The 17370-nt window shown below is 39.6% G+C and overlaps 1 protein-coding gene across 2 annotated transcripts in view; it reads left to right on the top strand.

The window, feature by feature from the left end:
• fstl5 (follistatin-like 5) overlaps window positions 1-17370 on the top strand; it is a 1124912-nt gene that overhangs the window by 908050 nt on the left and 199492 nt on the right. For both annotated transcript variants that reach the window (XM_039750328.1, XM_039750329.1), the window contains exon 7: window positions 13911-14077. In XM_039750328.1, coding sequence (XP_039606262.1) covers window positions 13911-14077 — 167 coding nt within the window. The remainder of the gene's footprint in view (window positions 1-13910; window positions 14078-17370) is intronic.

Genomic DNA, 17370 nt, shown 5'->3' with positions numbered 1-17370 from the left:
CTATCTATCTATCTATCTATCTATCTATCTATCTATCTATCTATCTATCTATCTATCTATCTTATCTGCCTTGTTCATTGATCACCTGGGGTCAGTGGAAACATGAACCAGTGAATACTTGAGCCAGAAGCTCCCAGACCAATACACCTAAACAGATAGAGATTCATTTGCAAAGTAATGGCGCTGTAGAGATAACGGCCTTTTGGCTGTCTTCCTTCTGGTATTCAAAAAACAGTGAAAAAAGTGTGGGTCCGTGAATACTTTCTCAATGCACTGTGAACCCAAGTTAACCACTGTTAACTACAGGATTTCAATAGTTTTCTAGAGCCCGGGCTTTTTACTTCCTCCTCCCATCAGCCCGCAGCCTCTGTCTTGGATTAGCATGAATATATTGCTCCTGCAAGCAAGCTATGATTCTTAGTGCGATTAGAGAAGTCACAAAATCACCCGGAATGTTCAAGCAAATTATAGAAAAAAACCCAATCTAAATCCGTTAAGTAGTTCTCTTGTTCACTAGCTTAGTGGAGGTAAGATGCGCCCCGAGGCTGACGTGTGAGTGAGGAGGGCCCCAACCCCCTCCCCTTGGCCTGCTGTGTCTGTCACAGATTCACACAAATAAATCGGTACTGCAAACGATCTATTATACTTAGTGCGATGAGAGAAGTCGTAAAATCAACTGGAATGCTCAAGCAAATTATAGAAAAAAACCTGATGTAAATTCATTAAGTAGTTCTCTCGTGAAAAGCAGACAGACAGATGTTGGATTTTATATATTTACATATACAGTATATATAACTAAGTTAGGTGAGATGGCTGGTAGGACAGAAAAACAAATAAAAACTCCAGTTAGGCTGGAGAAAAAAAATAAAATCTTCAGGGGTTTCAAGACCAAAATGTCCTCCCAGTCCCTACTTGGTATTCTACCTAACACAAATGTTCTTAAATCGATAGTATTTGATGATGCTGGTCTTGTGGACATCTGGGGAAGTCACCTTCATTCCATCTACACAGGGTGCTGCATGGCACCCATATCAGGTGGTGGTGGTGCTGATCACCACCACAGAAGAAACAGGAGAGAAGAGTAGAGATTAGTACAGATTACAGATCCCTGAAGATTATGATAATTCTATGCCCAAATAGTCTATTAAGTATACAACTAAAATGTAGCTACAAAAAAGTCATATTAAGGTAATGGTTTTTTAGCAGGTTTTGAAAATGTTCCACAGTATTACCCTGGCGAATGTCAATCAGTTAAGTATTCAAGTTTTTTGGTGCATAACAGCAAAATTCCACCTCACCACTTCTTTTAAGTTTTGCTCTTATAATTATAAGCAGTCCATCTTCAATGGCCTTATTCAGCTTTTCCCACATTTAATTATCAGCTGTATATGCTGTGATGGATTAATTGTTTGACGCTATGGATAAAGTAATGTCACATGAGCCCATATTATACAGTTATAACACACAGTTGTGAAGTCAACCACTGTAAAACTAATGATTCGAGGTTCAGGAGGTGAGTCTTGACAGTCGATCTCTTAATGACAATGTCATGCTCTCTCTGCCTCCTGTTATAAAGAAGAAGTTCATTGATAACCAGTCTGAATGTTTAAGATGGCAGTTTACATTTACCTGTCACTCAGTCTTGGGTGCTGTTATCTATCCATTATCCTTCAGTGGTTCTTTATGAGTTTTGTAGGAGGCACACACTCATTGAAACATAGGCTCTTTTATCTCAAGCTTAATGCTATCACAAATTACCGACACACAGCTCAAAACAGGCAGTGGAGGACAAAACACTCAAACATTAGAGAAAAATAAAGCACTTAGCTTAGCTTTTACTGCTGCTTTAACTTGGAACATACAGTACAAGCAGCTGTGGAAATAAGAAGCATATCATTATCATTATTGGCAGAACAAGAGTCTCTGGCACAACAGGATCACAGGCAAGTTTCTTGTCTGCCATTGAATTTTCTTGGCTCTTCATATGAGCCCAGGTGGCTTGCTTTGAAGAGAAGGTCTGAAGTTGGGATGACCTCCAACAAGAGAGCAACCAGATGTTAACCCAGAAAGATATAGCAGTACATAGCAGTAACAAGGATTTGGAGCTCCACTTTCTATATTCTTATTTATATATTCTTTGCCCAGATGACCCATAGAGTACATTTGAAGGCCTGTGAGCTTTTCAGGTTTAAAGCTGGGAAGTCATTTTGCTAGCAAGAACAAGGGGAACAAGAATTGTGTGTGTGACAGAGAGTGAGACTGAGAGTTAGAGAGAGAGGTGACAAACGGAGTGTTTAGGTGGAACTTTTCAGCAGACAGGCCTTCCCATCTGGCAGCAGAGTTGGTTTTATTTCTTCCTTTTTACTTTTTGTACTCCAATAATGGTTTGGTTTGGAATAAAACACAGCATTTTTGAATGCCTTTGGCTTTCTTGGTATTATTTTATGTGTATGGAGGGTTGTCGTGAGTGTTCCCCTAATGTTACCCTCCATTTCTGTTGCATTTTTCAATCCAGATATTGTTGTGGCTGTCTTTAGAAGAAGTAATTACTTGGTGTAGCTTCTGCCATTTTACCATTTAAGCAGGAATTGCTTTTTTTCTTTGAATCTGAAGACACCGTGGCGCTCTTTGTATTTCATCAGTTGAAGTAACAAGTCCACATTACGTGTAGTGATGAGATAATAAACTGCGGCTCACCATTGCCAGCTGTGTCCAGTACATAAGTGATGGTTATGACATGAAACGTTGTAATACATTTTTTGGATATGCACTATATAAATACATTGAGTTGTTTATTTTAAAAAAATTACTAGTACTTCCTAAGAAGACATTATTAATATATAGTGGTAACGTCTCAAGAATTACATTTTGATGCAATCTTATAAAAAAGGATAATGTTCCTATGTCCCTGGCAATTAGTCTGAAACTGTTATATATATTTATATTTGTATATATGAATAGGGTGGCACAGTGGCGCAGATGCCTTGCAGTAAGGAGACCAGTTGTCATGGAGTTTGCATGTCCACATGGCTTTTCTCCCACAATCCAAAGACATGCAGTTTATTTGGGTTGATTTGCTAAAATAGCCCTAATGTGTGCATGTGTTTGTGTGTGTGTTCCACTTTGATGGTTTCCTGCCTTGTCCAGGGGTAGTTCCTGCCTTGCGCCTGATGCTTGCTGTAAAGGCTCTGCTTCCCCAGAACCCTATCATTGGAAAATGGATGGATAGATGGAATACACAGAATTCAGTTTTGCTCGTACTTTGCATGTTGATACTAAAGGGTGGCCCACGAAAAAATGACCTGCCTCCACCGAGATGACTGCATTACATGGTGAAGAGAAAAATGATCAAATTTAGTACTCACATTTACAGAAGATGCTGAAAGTGATCTCCTTGTGTGTCAATACATCTCTGTGTCCGTTTCAGCAACAACTGCAAGCGTGTGTACAGGAAGATCTCTGTTCTTCTTGGCATTACAAATGGAGTCACGTTACGTGCCACTTTTTCAGCAACTTGTGGACGTTTGTTTTAACTGGCTGTCTACGGTGAGGAAACTGATCGGCAAAATTTTCCCTTGATTTTTGATGGAATGTATCCGCACGTACACTTCCTCTATTGCAATTCCTTCTTGTTACGAATGCTGCACGTCGTTAATTTTGGCTGCACTAGTATGCACTGACCACTTTAGTATACTGCCACCTCAAAAGTGGTTTCCAGGGATCAGACAGAAAGGAAACAAGGCAGGAGACATGACCGCATCCGCCTATCCGGCAGCAGACGAGACAGGAGTCGGTCTTGGTGGAGGTGGGCCAATTTTTTGTGGGCCACCCTGTAGTTTCGAAGATGTTACTAATGTTTACTTCCTCGTATACGAAGTATACGAGAAATTATTGTAATCACGAAAAAATTCGACCTAGAGATTTTGATGAATTTTGACCTCCCTGCAACAAGATAGATGAATCAAATTTGGCATGTGGTTATTACACCAAAATTGTAGATCTGTATTAACTTTGTGGCCAAATCCATTAACCAGAAGTGTTACTCGATTTTTGTTTTTATTATTCATGTAGTTGCAGAGTCCGATTTATTCAACTTTACTTTTATAATAATTGTTCAATATATTATTAATTTGATTTGATTTGTTGTTGATGGTTCTTTAATGTACATAATATAATCATTGTCTTGGGTTTTCTCCTCAAATATCCATCCCCATATTTGAGTATATGTGAAAGTCTAGGGGAGACCACTCCCGATTTTTATATTCATCTTTGTGGTGTTCTCGCACTGTCATTTTGTATCTAAATTTGAAAGTGTAAGCTGCCTTTTTATTTGTTTTTGCATGGATGTAACCATATTGTTAACAGTTCCTATGACCAAGGGCCAGGCATGTGATATGATTAAGTATTATCTCATTGCACTAAATAGGCACCTGCTTACAACCTGTTACTGATTACATTTTTGAAACACAGACTGCATTTGAAGTTCGACCAATGGCTAACCACATGCAAAATTATGTGAAAATCATTTCAGTCCTTTTTGTGTGATTGTTTGAAGAAAAAAAAAATAGACAAAATGTAATTTGAAGATTAGGACGAGTAAAACAGATAAATAACAAAGCTTAGTGACAGGATTGAATGTTCCCAAGAGCACAGGGATCTCTGCAATTCCGAAATGTAAAGTTTGGAACAACTACCACTCTTCCTAGAGCTGGCCACCCAGCCAAGGAGGACTTGGGGTAAGAACGGCCGTTTGTAAGGAAGATTATCAAGAATCCAATGGTCAGTCAGGTTGAGCTTCAGAAAAATAGTGTTAAGGATTAGACTAGGAGAAACAAGACCCTCCGGTCTTATTAAACTAAAATTTAACTTTTTGGCCTCAATTCTAAATGTCATGTCTGGAGGAAACCAGGCTGTGCTCATCGCCTGCACAGCACCATTCCAAGACTGAAGCATGGTTGTGGTAGCATCAAGCTATTGGGTTGTTTTTCAGCAACAGAGACCGGGAGACAAATCAGAGTTGAGGGAAAACTGAATGGAGTAAAGTACAGAGATATCCTTAATGAAAACTTGAGTGCACTGGTCATCTGACAGGGCCGAAGGTTCACAGGCCAGCAGGACAATGACCCTAAGCACAAAGGAAAGACAACCCAGGAGTGGCTTAGGGACAACTTCTTTAATGTCCATGAGTTTCTCAGCCACAGTCTGGACTTGAATCCAATCAAACATTACTGGAGAGACCTAGAAACAGAAGTCCACCGATAGTCTGAAGAGTAGAATGGCAGAAAATCCTTAATCCAGATGTGCAAAGCTTATCATGTAATACCCAAGAAGACTCCAGGCTGGGCCTCAATGAAGTACTGAATCCATCCATCCATCCATTATCCAACCTGCTATATCCTTACTACAGGGTCACGGGGGTCTGCCGGAGCCAATCCCAGCCAACACAGGGCACAAAGTGCCAGCCCAGCGCAGTGAAGTACTGAATAAAGGGTCCAAATACTTGTGCCCATGTGATATTTCAGTTTTTTTATTTTTAATACATTTGTGAAAATTTCTAAAATCCTGTTTTTACTTTGTCATTCTGAGAGATTGTGAATTTAAATGATTTTGGCATGAGGCTTGTGGTCATCCTGATTGAGGCATATTACTTGCATTGTGAGGGAGCACTAGGCCATGTGGCACAATTCCCCAGTGGTGAACTGGCTTGCAGGATTCTCGTTGTTGAGAACCCAAGCGGCTGGACCAGGCCAAGGGGACGTCCACGTAACACCTGGCTGCAGCAGAAAGAGGGTCGTTTCTGGACGTCATGTCTGCCTGGGGGGTTGCCAACCACGATCCTGAGCTGTTTTGACATGTGTTGGGTGCAGCAACGCGCTGTACCAGTGCATGCTCTCTAACCTGACCTGCTTGTGATCATCCAAGTGAATGACAGGCTCAAACAGCAATAAATTTTGGAGTGCCAACCATCCCGAGCTGTCCCCGTTTACTTGTGAAAAATGAAACATAAACTGTGTCCACCAGAATGACATATCTAGAATAACAATGGCTATTTTGTCTGCCATCAATTGAATGAGGATCTCCTTTGCTCTGGTTGCTCAGTAAAGTAGTGATGCCTCCTTCCTAACAGTCGTGCTTATTGGCACAGAGACAGTAAGGGGCAGCGTCATTTGCTCATATTGGGAAGTTTCTCTACACTTTGGAGGAAGGAAAAGACAAGACAGTTAGTGACAGAGCTCCTTTTCTCTCTGACTGGGGTGGTACCACGTACTTGAAAAAATCTTGGAGGGGGACCCTCTGACATGTATGAGCGACAGGCTGGAACATAACATAATGTGAAAAGACTGAAAGGATCTAAATACTTTTTCAAAGCACTGCAAATCCTGGAATTGTTATTCATCCATGCCATGATCCTGTTTCACACCCAGCTCATTATATATCGTATGATTCCAAACCAATAATCTCCCCTTGAATATCAATCCCTCCCTCCATCTATTTTATAAGCCTGCTTCCTCAATTACACACTTTTGGAATGTAGGAGGTAACTTCCCATCTCTGTGAACGTTGTCACACACGTGCGCTTGGGAGGCAGGCTAAGGGCTTAACCAAGGGTGGAAAACAAGACCAGTTTTATTCGAAGTACACTAACCTTTCCTTTCCTTCTCCTACAGATCCCACGAAGGGAAACCAACTTAAAGTATTTCCTGCTTCCCTTGCATGACTGCGCCCCCTACCGAGGTCATCAATCAATCAACATTTATTTATATAGCACATATTCATACAAAAAAATGTAGCTCAAAGTGCTTTACAAAATGAATAGAGAAATAGAAGACACAATAAAAAATAAACATAAGTCAACATTAATTAACATAGAGAATAAGTAAGGTCCGATGGCCAGGGTGGACAGAAAAAACAAAAAAAAACTCCAAAGGCTGGAGAAAAAAATAAAATCTATAGGGGTTCCAGACCAAGAGACCGCCCAGTCCCCTCTGGGCAATCTACCTAACATAAGTCAAACAGTCCTCTTTGTATTTAGGGTTTTCATGGAAGGACCTGATGATGATGGTCACGTAGACTTCTGGCTTTCAGTCCATCAATGTCCGGCTTCAATTATTGGACCCTACCTCTTTCTCCCTGGCTATTATAAAAGCCCAACTCCTTCTTTCTTTAATTGTCCCTGTTTTGGAAACAGAACCAGACATTGCTCTGGAGCCATTTTTTGAACGCTTGAGTAATTTTGAGTTGTACGCTGTACAATATAGGGGCCGGTTCTCTAAACCTTTTTCTCCCTTCTTTGTGCTTTATTACAATGTGCACAAAAAAAAATAAATAAAGTTGACAATCTTTCCCAATGAGAGTCTTGGCCGGGGTCAAAATCCCTGAATAATATGAAAAAATAAATTTTCCCAGAAACAAAAATGATCGTTTGAACTTCAAAAGATTTACAGTTAGGGGTCGGTTATTTGTTCCATCTGGCTGGTTTGGTTACCTGCTAGTTGAGTTCTCCCAGTCTGGGGTTAATGGAATGCAGAGTATCCTTGTTTATCAGGGTGCTATTGCTTAAAGCTGGCTGTTTAAGCCTTTCATAGAGAACACAGCTACATGCCAGCATACAGTACACAGAGTGCAGCGAGTAGCAATTTCCTTGTTAACTTCAGTCATCTCATACATTTCTTTGATGCGTGATAGAGGGCAAGCACAGATCACATGGTTCATTCAGTCTCGCTCGCTACAAACATTTCTCCCTGGGAATTCCAAATCACAAACAGTAAGAGCAGCGCCACATAATGTATGCCGGTCAGCGACTGTGAGGTGCATTCCAATTTATTTGATATTCCCCCATGTTTTCCTTGTATTAGAGCAGCGACATCCCTTGCCTAAACCACAAAGATATGGTTTCCTTTTCAAACAGTCATTGCAGATTTTTCAGAAAGGCGAATCCAATAATTTCATACAGCTGGCAGTACAGTTAAGTGCCAGTGTATTTAGCAGGAAACACCTCTTCAAACTCCATACAGCAGCTGAATGAGTGTGAACGATAAGAACGGCGCCTATTTTATATTCAGTGAGCATCAGCTTCCCTGTTATTTGAACAGGGAGCCAAGTGAACTCCACCAAAGCAGTTACATTTGTACCTACTGTTAAATAACAATGATGTTTTTGAAGTTACCATAAGTATTCATTTTAAATCAACTGAAGATTGGTATTTTACTTGTTTAAAGCAATAAGGCTGTCAGTTACGTTTCCACTCTGGGACTGAAGCAAATGTGACAAAACAAAATTCAATGGGGCCAAGGCATATGCTTGTTTGGAGGTGTAACATGACTCAGCTAATAAACCTCTCACAATGGAGTAGTTTTGACATCTCCCACCGTCATTTAAGCCCTTGAATTTACCAGATGTTATTTTGAAAAGGAAACCTCACACCAGAATATGAAAAAGATAAACAGTAAATAATAGGCCAAAATATCATAACAATCCAATTTTTTTTCATATAGTGTGTCATGTGCATTTACTAATGCAGGTTGAACATAAAAGATATGAGTGAGAAAAAACAAAAATTGGTCCCCAGAGTACCGCTGTTTACCATACTACTTCGTAATTTAGTCCACATGTGTATGGTTCAAAAAACTTTATAACATTTGGGTCAAATTTACCCTTAGAAAGTTTGCAACTGGGCCAATTGTTCTTGTTGATGAGCTCATTTTAAAATGACGGTACTCAGTCTCTTCAATCTGTCACCTCTTATTCTCCATTTGCTCCTTCAATCTTTCCTCGTAACTTCATCTTCATAGTTGGGACGATTTCCTTCCCTGACTCATCCGTTTTCCTCCTTGTGTTTATATTTTGTTTGTTTGCATATGAATATGATTAATTTTTAAACAGTTCATCCTTATTATTGTTTGCTTTCAGTTGTTGTCATTGTGTGTCGCTGTAGCTCAGAGAACAGTCCCAGAAATAGCACAAATTACATCATCAGCATAACGACATAAAAATTGGATCCATAATTATACAAGTTTGATGGACTCTGATTAAATATTTCAGACGTTTTCTTACATTAACCTCATCAAGAGACTTTTTGGTTACTGACTTTTGCTTTATCTTTTCTAAATACGATTTTTTGGATTACATTTTGGGTTTGACTATCTCTCTCTTGTAGTCCTCTGGTTATGATCCCTTGCTTGTTATAGGACTCTTTTTCTGCTCTTTATTTTTCAACCTTAACTGTGGTTCTTAAATCAGCCTTGTCGCTCCTCTTTGAACTTTCTCTAGTGTTGCTATGCCTTTTTTTTATAATATGAAGACCAAAACTACACACAGTACTCCAGGTGACACCTCACTAGTGTATTTTATATCTTAAGATTTTCCTCCCTTGACTTCTTCTCCACATGTTGTGCTATATAACTTTCCTTGAGCATGGGAAAGGCACTATATAAATAAAATGTATTATTATTTATTATTATCATGTAATTAGCCTTCATAATGGCTTCTGTGCACTGCCTGGATCAGTGTAGCCTCTCCTATGTTTTTCCACATAGATCTGTTTTTCTGGTCCTGCCGATGTTTCTATGTTTTTGACTCCAGAATCTAAGTTTTCTCATCCCAATCAGTAATTCATTTAACACAATTTTTAAACTCAAATTTCTTTAGTAATACAATTTCTTCTGTATATCAGTTAATGGTTTTGTATGTGTTAATGAAAGAATGATCAACTCTGCACATCACTGAATTAAATTTAGCATGTCTTGCTGTAATATAATGACTCACTCACATGACTTGTCACATCCTATCAATGCTTGCGTTACTGCGTAGTGCATGCTGTCAATGTGTCACTCAGATGCCATCAATGTGTCATTCAGAGTCCTATTGACGCCCGCGTTACTGCATAGTGTGCACCGTCAATGTGTCACTCAGAGGCCATTTTGTTGAAGTTAATCGTAGTGGAAATTATCCATCCATCCATCATCCAACCCGCTATATCCTAATTACAGGGTCACGGGGGTCAGGCAGGAAACAAACCCCAGACAGGGTGCTAGCCCACCGCAGGGCACACACACAGCAAGCACACACTAGGGACAAAATAGAATCGCCAATGTACCTAACCTACATGTCTTTGGACTGTGGGAGGAAACCGGAGCACTCGGAGGAAACCCACGCAGACACGGGGAGAACATGCAAACTCCATGCAGAGAGGACCTGGGAAAGTGAACCCGGGTCTCCTAACTGTGAGGCAGCAGCGCTACCACTGCGCCACCGTGCCGCCCAGTGGAAATTATTTGGTAATGAATGTTAGCATTCTAAGGTGTTATTGATTTTTGCTGTGTCATTTAATTGCAATATGGCATAATATGTGGCAGAAGTGTACTGCTATTCTATTTAGTTAGACATTTTATATGTTTACCTTATTTAACATGTCTATGTTTTTTTGGTTGCTTGATCTAAGCTTTTGCTGAAAGTTAGGGTGGCAGCACTGGTCTGGATGTAGATAGTGATGTCAGCACTGTGACTCCCATCTCCTTCTCATAAGGTGTAGTTTCAATTTTCAACTCTCCCATTGTGCATTCAGATTTAACATTTTCACCTCCTATGTTTAACATTTTATATTTACGTTGTGGTGTATGGCCGGCCGTTTATCCCAGCCAGTACCCCCAAGCCGCCAGGTGGAGCCCTCCCTGCAGTATGGAGGTTCCCCGAAGACCAGCAGGGCATCATGGACATTGCAGTTTTTATACACAGCCCGTCTGGATGCCATGGGGGCCACTAGGAGACACTGCAGGGGGGAACAACTGTTATTTACTTTACACACTGGAAGTACGTCCGAGCCACATGGACAAGGGGAATGACGTGCTTCAGGGGTGAAGAAAAAGGACTTTTTACCTGACCCAGAAGGATACAAGATCACATGGACTGGGGATTGGGAACACTTCATAAAAGGACTATGGGAACTCCCAGATGGCGAGCTAAGCTGGGTGGAAGGGCGGCAACGCGTCTGGGAGTCGGAAGATTGGTTTATAGTGTTTATTATTGCAATTGTATGAGTATAGTGGAGGAGAGGGTGCTTTGTGCACTGTGACGATTTAATAAAGTCAACTATTGGACTTTTACCTGGTGTCTGGAGTCGTGGACAGGGGTTCAAGGGAGCGATAGCGCCCCCTATCTGTCACAACGTATATTAAAATGTCATCTGCCACAAAAATTTAAAAGTTTCTCTGTAATGATTGGACCTTACTTATTCTATGTTAATTAATGTTGACTTATTTTGTTTTCTTACTGTTTCTTTTATTTTTCTATTCTTCATTTTGTAAAGCACTTTGAGCTACATTTTTTTGTATGAAAATCTGCTATATAAATAAATGTTGTTGTTGTTGTTGTGGCTAATTCTATATTTCTACATAGTTCCACATAGTTCATCTGCAAATTTAACCAGCTTGTTCTTTATATTCTTACCCAGATATTGTACACATATATTGTGAGGTTTCTGAACTTTTTTGGGACTCCCCCAACAGGACAACATGTCAAAGTGCGATAGGCATGTCAGTGAAAGATTGCTTGTCCATTGCCGGGTCAACTGCAGGTTCACCACGCTGCAGTGGAGTGCTACAGAAGCAACTCCGAGCCGATTATAGTTATGCTATAAGCACCTGATGTTGATGGGTGATGCAAGGAACATTATAAATTCACTTGGTCACTAACCTGGCCACTAACCTGGCCACGATCCTGCCTGACTGCTGCATCTGTGTATAGAAGAGTGGCAGACCCCGCTACAATAAATAACCGTGCTGTTCCTGTTTCAAGCTGAATAAAGCCGGCCGCTAAAGTACTGAGACTAAGCCTCGTGTTTTGGGGTGCAAGGCAGGGACTCACGTGTCACTATATATATATATATATATATATATATATATATATATATAGTGGATGCTAGAGGCGCTGTTGCCCCATAAAACCTACCAGACAGACGTCCAAGACACACTTATAAAAAGCACCAAGAAGAATATTAATGCTTTCTTCAATAAAGTGCCCAAAGCAGCGCACACTCCACAATTCACAGATCCAATAATCAATAATAAACAATAATCAATATCCTCGTCTCCACCCAGCAGCTCCGTCACTCTACCACCCAACTCCGGCTTGGCGTGCTGGGTCTTGACCAGTCCTTTCAATAGTCCATGACCCGGAAGCACTCCATCTCTTCTTCTGGGTCAATGCCACATCCTCATTTCTTAAATAGCCCGGAAGTACTGCGGTCTTCCGTCCTCATGACTTTGAAGTACTTCCGGGTTGTAGTAATAATATAAATCCCCTGGTTCTTTGTGAGCTCCCCCTGGCGGCACCCACGGCCCCCAACAGGGCTGAGGAAATGGGCTCCATGTCCCAGGATGCACTGAGGGAATCCGGGGAACCATTGCTGTCCAGGAGAGCTGCCACCTAGCTTCCCGGGGGAGGCAGTATCCAGACCAGGACCCACCTTGTGCTTGCTGCCCCACTGGCTTTTGTAAGAAGACACTGTAAATAACATATCTTAGCCATATCACTGGCATATGAGTCCTGTTAATCTTTGTCTCAAGAAAATACTTGTTTTTAGTGAAAACTTCAAGCCTTGCACTCCATTGCCGAGGTGTTTCATTTTCATGTTATTGCTTCATTTCAACATTGTATCTCTTCATTTTGTTGCATATCGACATTTGCTGCACAACGGTCTTTCATAGTAAGCGAGGGAAAAATTTAAAAGTGCATGCATGCACCATCTAATGGCTGTGGTTGAGCGTGAGCAGAGTGGACTGCTCCATACGCACACACACACACACACGCACTTTTGTTTATATATGTCTAATAATTTTTAAAAAAGGCAAAAATGGATTTGCCTACAAGACAAACCAAACAGCAAAATCAAAAAATCCATAAAAACCAGAAATATCGAATGAAAACAATCACCTGGTGCCCAACAGAAGTGATATCAGGGTGGCCCAGACCAGATAATACAAGGAATGGAGGGATGTTTAAAGATACAATACAACAACAGAAAGTAATAAATAAACCTAACTAGTATTGCACAAAAAAAAATCATAATAATAAAAAAAATAATTACAGAAATTACACGAGCCAGGGAATAAAGCCTGTCTGAAAGATTTAAGTAATCATGTCAGTAATCAATGTTATTCTTTGCTTTGGGCTCACATTGGGTCTCCTTCCAGGTTTCATCATATATCTTCTTTATCTTTTACTGTAGCTTTTGTGTTTATTTTTTTTGTTTGGTTTGTTTACCCAGACAAGTGTTTAGGATGGTGTATGCCATGAAAGTCACTGTATATAATAATGCTTCTTTAGTTTCTGCATTGCCAAATGGCCCATTTATGTCTTTGCGGAAGGCTGGCACACATCAGTGTGTCTCTAAATGAAAGCTTTTGGGACAGCAGAAATTTTTAAAAGGACAGTTTTTTTATTGTATTTTTAATTTAAATTTCCTTGCCTAACAGATAAGCAAAGTTGCTAGGCAAATTGGTCCTTTATTTAAGTCTTTTAATAAGCTCGGACTTTACATTTATAATCTGCATTGGCTTGCAGAATGAAGGAGGGTGACAAGTGCGTTCTTCTGCATAAAATGCTGACTTTGAAGTTAAACTGGAAAGCATTTGGCGGTGCTTATCACGAGCTGCACATTGGACCCTGGGCATGTCTTAGTTTACTACTGCCTTTCTTTGAGTGAATGGCAAGTTTAACGTAACAAGTGACATTTTTCAAATTGACTTTCAAACACCCTTTGATTACAAACTTGCCATTATATGAATGCTTCTCAAATTTCTTGCCATACTGTTAAGTGTTTGACTTTTTTATGCTTCATACTAATGCACTTTATTAAAATGCATCTGAAATGTAGCAAATCTTCATCCTTTGTTTGTCTTTTTTTTTTTTAGAAGTGCTTCAGTTAAGTTTGCCTGAAGATCTGAAAGTGAGCATAACCACTACCACCGTGGGTCAAAGTGCGGTGCTGGCATGTGCAATTCAGGGTTCACCAAGGCCTCCAATCATATGGAAGCGCAATAACATCATGCTGAACTCCTTGGACTTGGAAGACATAAACGTAGGTGCTTAGAATTATTTTACAGATAAAGCTGTGACAACTGAATTACTGGTTCTGTACATATGCAATCAATGTGTAGCAATACTTCATAAAAGCCATGGCTATGCAGTGAAACCCATCCATCCAGCCATTATCCAACCTACCATATCCTAACAACAGGGTCACGGGGGTCTGCTGGAGCCAATCCCAGTCAACACAGGGCGCAAGGCAGGAAACAAACCCTAGGCAGGGTGCACACACACACACACACACACCAAGCACACACTAGGGACAATTTAGGACCGCCAATGCACCTAACCTGCATGTCTTCGGACTGCAGGAGGAAACCCATGCAGGCACGGGGAGAACATGCAAACTCCACGCAGGGAGGACCTGGGAAGCAAACCCGGATCTCCTAACTGCGAGGCTGCAGCGCTACCACTGTGCCACCGTGCCGCCCAGTGGAAATTATTTGATAATGAATGTTGGCATTCTAAGGTGTTATTGATTTTTGCTGTGTCTTTTAATGGCAATATGGCATAATATGTGGCAGAAGTGTACTGCTATTGTATTTAGTTAGTTACCACTGCGCCACTGTGCCGCCCTACAGTGAAACCACTAAAACTTAACTATATACTTGATTGAGCCAATTTTATTCAAATAATTGTAGATGATTCTTAAGGTAAGTTCACTCATCTCACATCCTGTAGGTAAGACCCTTTATAAAATCGTCTTGTTCTGTGCTTGTATTTATCAAGCATCTCAGAGTTACTGCTGGGAATTACGCTGAAAGTCTGACTAGGATAAGAATTTGTGCTACGTCAGATTAGTACACGAGAAGTAGTTATAAAGCATCTTGCGGTCGAGATGAGCTGCTCAGATTCCCACAGTTTTTAAAATGATGATTTATTTATTTTATTTTGGGGACCCCAGGAAGGCACCCAGTCTTGACCCAGCTTGCACACTTACAAACAGAGACATGTAATAAAGTGGCTCAAAATGAATCGATAAAGAATATATTAACTAAATGAATAGAGCAAAAAACAACCAGTAAGTAAATAACACATACTAAAACTTTCACCCAAATTCCCCCAGTGGCAATAATTATTTAACAAACACTAACCAAATGAAATACTAGTCATTACATGATAAACAATTAATACTTACAACAGAGTCCAAATAAAGTCCACTAAAGCGAATGCAGATGACAATGATAAGTAGAATGAAAACCCCCTGTGAACAGGCCTTTGAATGGAATGTACAGTTTTGTCCTACCAGGTTCCAGTTGTTGCTTTAAGATATGCTGTGATTTGGATGTATCCATCCTTAACGAAAACACATGGACAAGCAAGCAAAGTATAAGCACATAAATCCAGAAAGAACTGTACTCAATGGTATTTGTTACTTGTAATGCAATAGAGTGTGAAGCGTAAAAACAAATAAACACAAATGATCACGATCCTTCTGTGTGTCTTTTGGCTCCTTATAAAGCTAGCACCTAATAATCCTTCTTCCCAGCAACCTCCGCACCACTTTAAAGCGTCCCAATAGTGTAATACTACTGGGGTTGCTGAAATTTGTAGACCATTTAAGTAGCGCTATTTCAAGTGTGATACACCCACTCCCAGTAAAGAGCAGTAGTTTATGTTTGAGATTGAATAACATCACAATTTTACAGCACCCCAAACTGCAAAATGGCACTCATGAAGGTGTGTTGTAGATTTCTTAGAAATGGTGATGATGTTTTGCTGTTTTCTAATACTAATGTTACGGCTATGCTATGTTATGGCTTTACAACAAAGACAATACTAATAATATGAATAATAATATTCAAAGTAGAAGTAGAACACGAAGAAGAAGAAGAAGGAAAACATCATAAGGTAGGATATTACACTAAGCTGCAAGTAATAATTGCCAGTTCATAAGAGCATCAAGTGTTTGCATTAGTGACCAACTGTGTATTGATACTGTAAGATTGCTTATGATTCACATTTACATGCTCATCCACACAATGATGTTTATGTGTATGACATCAACCACACCAGCCAATCGATTTAAAGTTTGTTTTAAAATTTGAGAAATGTTCAATTCTGACATACCCAGATCATTGCTATTGCAAAGCTTCATCTTCCCTATGGCCAAAAAATGTAATGTTGCTAACACTTTCATTTTGGAAACAACGCATGGCTTCTTTGCAAAGATAGAGTACATGATGTACAAGATTTGTTACTAATATTATTCTTTCTCTATCAAATCGATGTCTTTTTACAAGTTCACTGTCATTTCTAAAACATTCTACCTATCCCAGAATGTCTGCCTGAATGTCAATTTCTGGAAGTTCCTAGAGAATTATGATAGCTCAAGAACTCTCCTAAATTAGGAAAATTGGTAAAAGGCGACTACTGCTACTCCTAAAAGTAGGACATGATGTTTGGTCTCCATTTATCTGAGTTTTTAACATGGCAAGAAATAAATGACCAGAGGGTGAGTGGAATGGGATGCATAAGATCTGAAAGATTTCTGCTTCAGTGTACAAAAACAGAAAGATTCCACAGTGGAATGGTTGATTTTAGTAGCAGTGTCAGGTCACTCCTTCTAACTGCTTATAAGAATGCTGTTTCCAAAAGTAATAGATTTTTTACATTTTATTTTCTTTGTGCATTTTGTAATGATGACCAAGAAACATTTTAATCTAATATTCTCTTGGATAACAGACATAATAAAGTTTCTGATAGAATAGGACTCAATGGTGACCAACAGTGGGCAACACCAGGCAATATCAAAACATCCATGAAAAAATCTAATGTTAATCATGCCACATAATCCAGATGTGAAATCATTTAGTCGTAAGCTCACAATGAGCAAAATGCATGTCTTTTTTGCCAATGAAAGTAGTCCACAAACAGGAAGCCCCATCACATGGGATCAGGCTTTTGAAATGAAGACAGGACTCTTGACGAATGAATGAGTGGTAAAGGCGGGTCTTTTATTCAATTTAATCGTTCAGTTGTAAGCATATGAATAAATAACAACATGTGGATTATGTGACAAGAGTAATGTGAGAATTATTTCTTTTTATTATTATTATTTCTTCTTTATTATTTCTTCTGCTTGCTTTAGTCTAGTGTTAGTCACTATTTGGCCTCTCTCTAGCAGAAATTTTGCTATGTCTGATCTTTACGAAAAAATAAGGTTAATTTTTTTTTTGCCCAACACTACAAATTACATGGGGAAAGTAATATGTAAAAAGTATTTAAAGTACTCTTTAAATTTATGAAGCAGACTGTCTTAAGAATGTGATACAGAAACATAAA

This window comes from Polypterus senegalus, chromosome 4 (assembly GCF_016835505.1).
Source record: "Polypterus senegalus isolate Bchr_013 chromosome 4, ASM1683550v1, whole genome shotgun sequence".
Classification (NCBI taxonomy): domain Eukaryota; kingdom Metazoa; phylum Chordata; class Cladistia; order Polypteriformes; family Polypteridae; genus Polypterus; species Polypterus senegalus.
The sequence above is the reverse complement of the archived record's forward strand: the minus strand, read 5'-3'. Positions and strand labels throughout refer to the sequence as shown.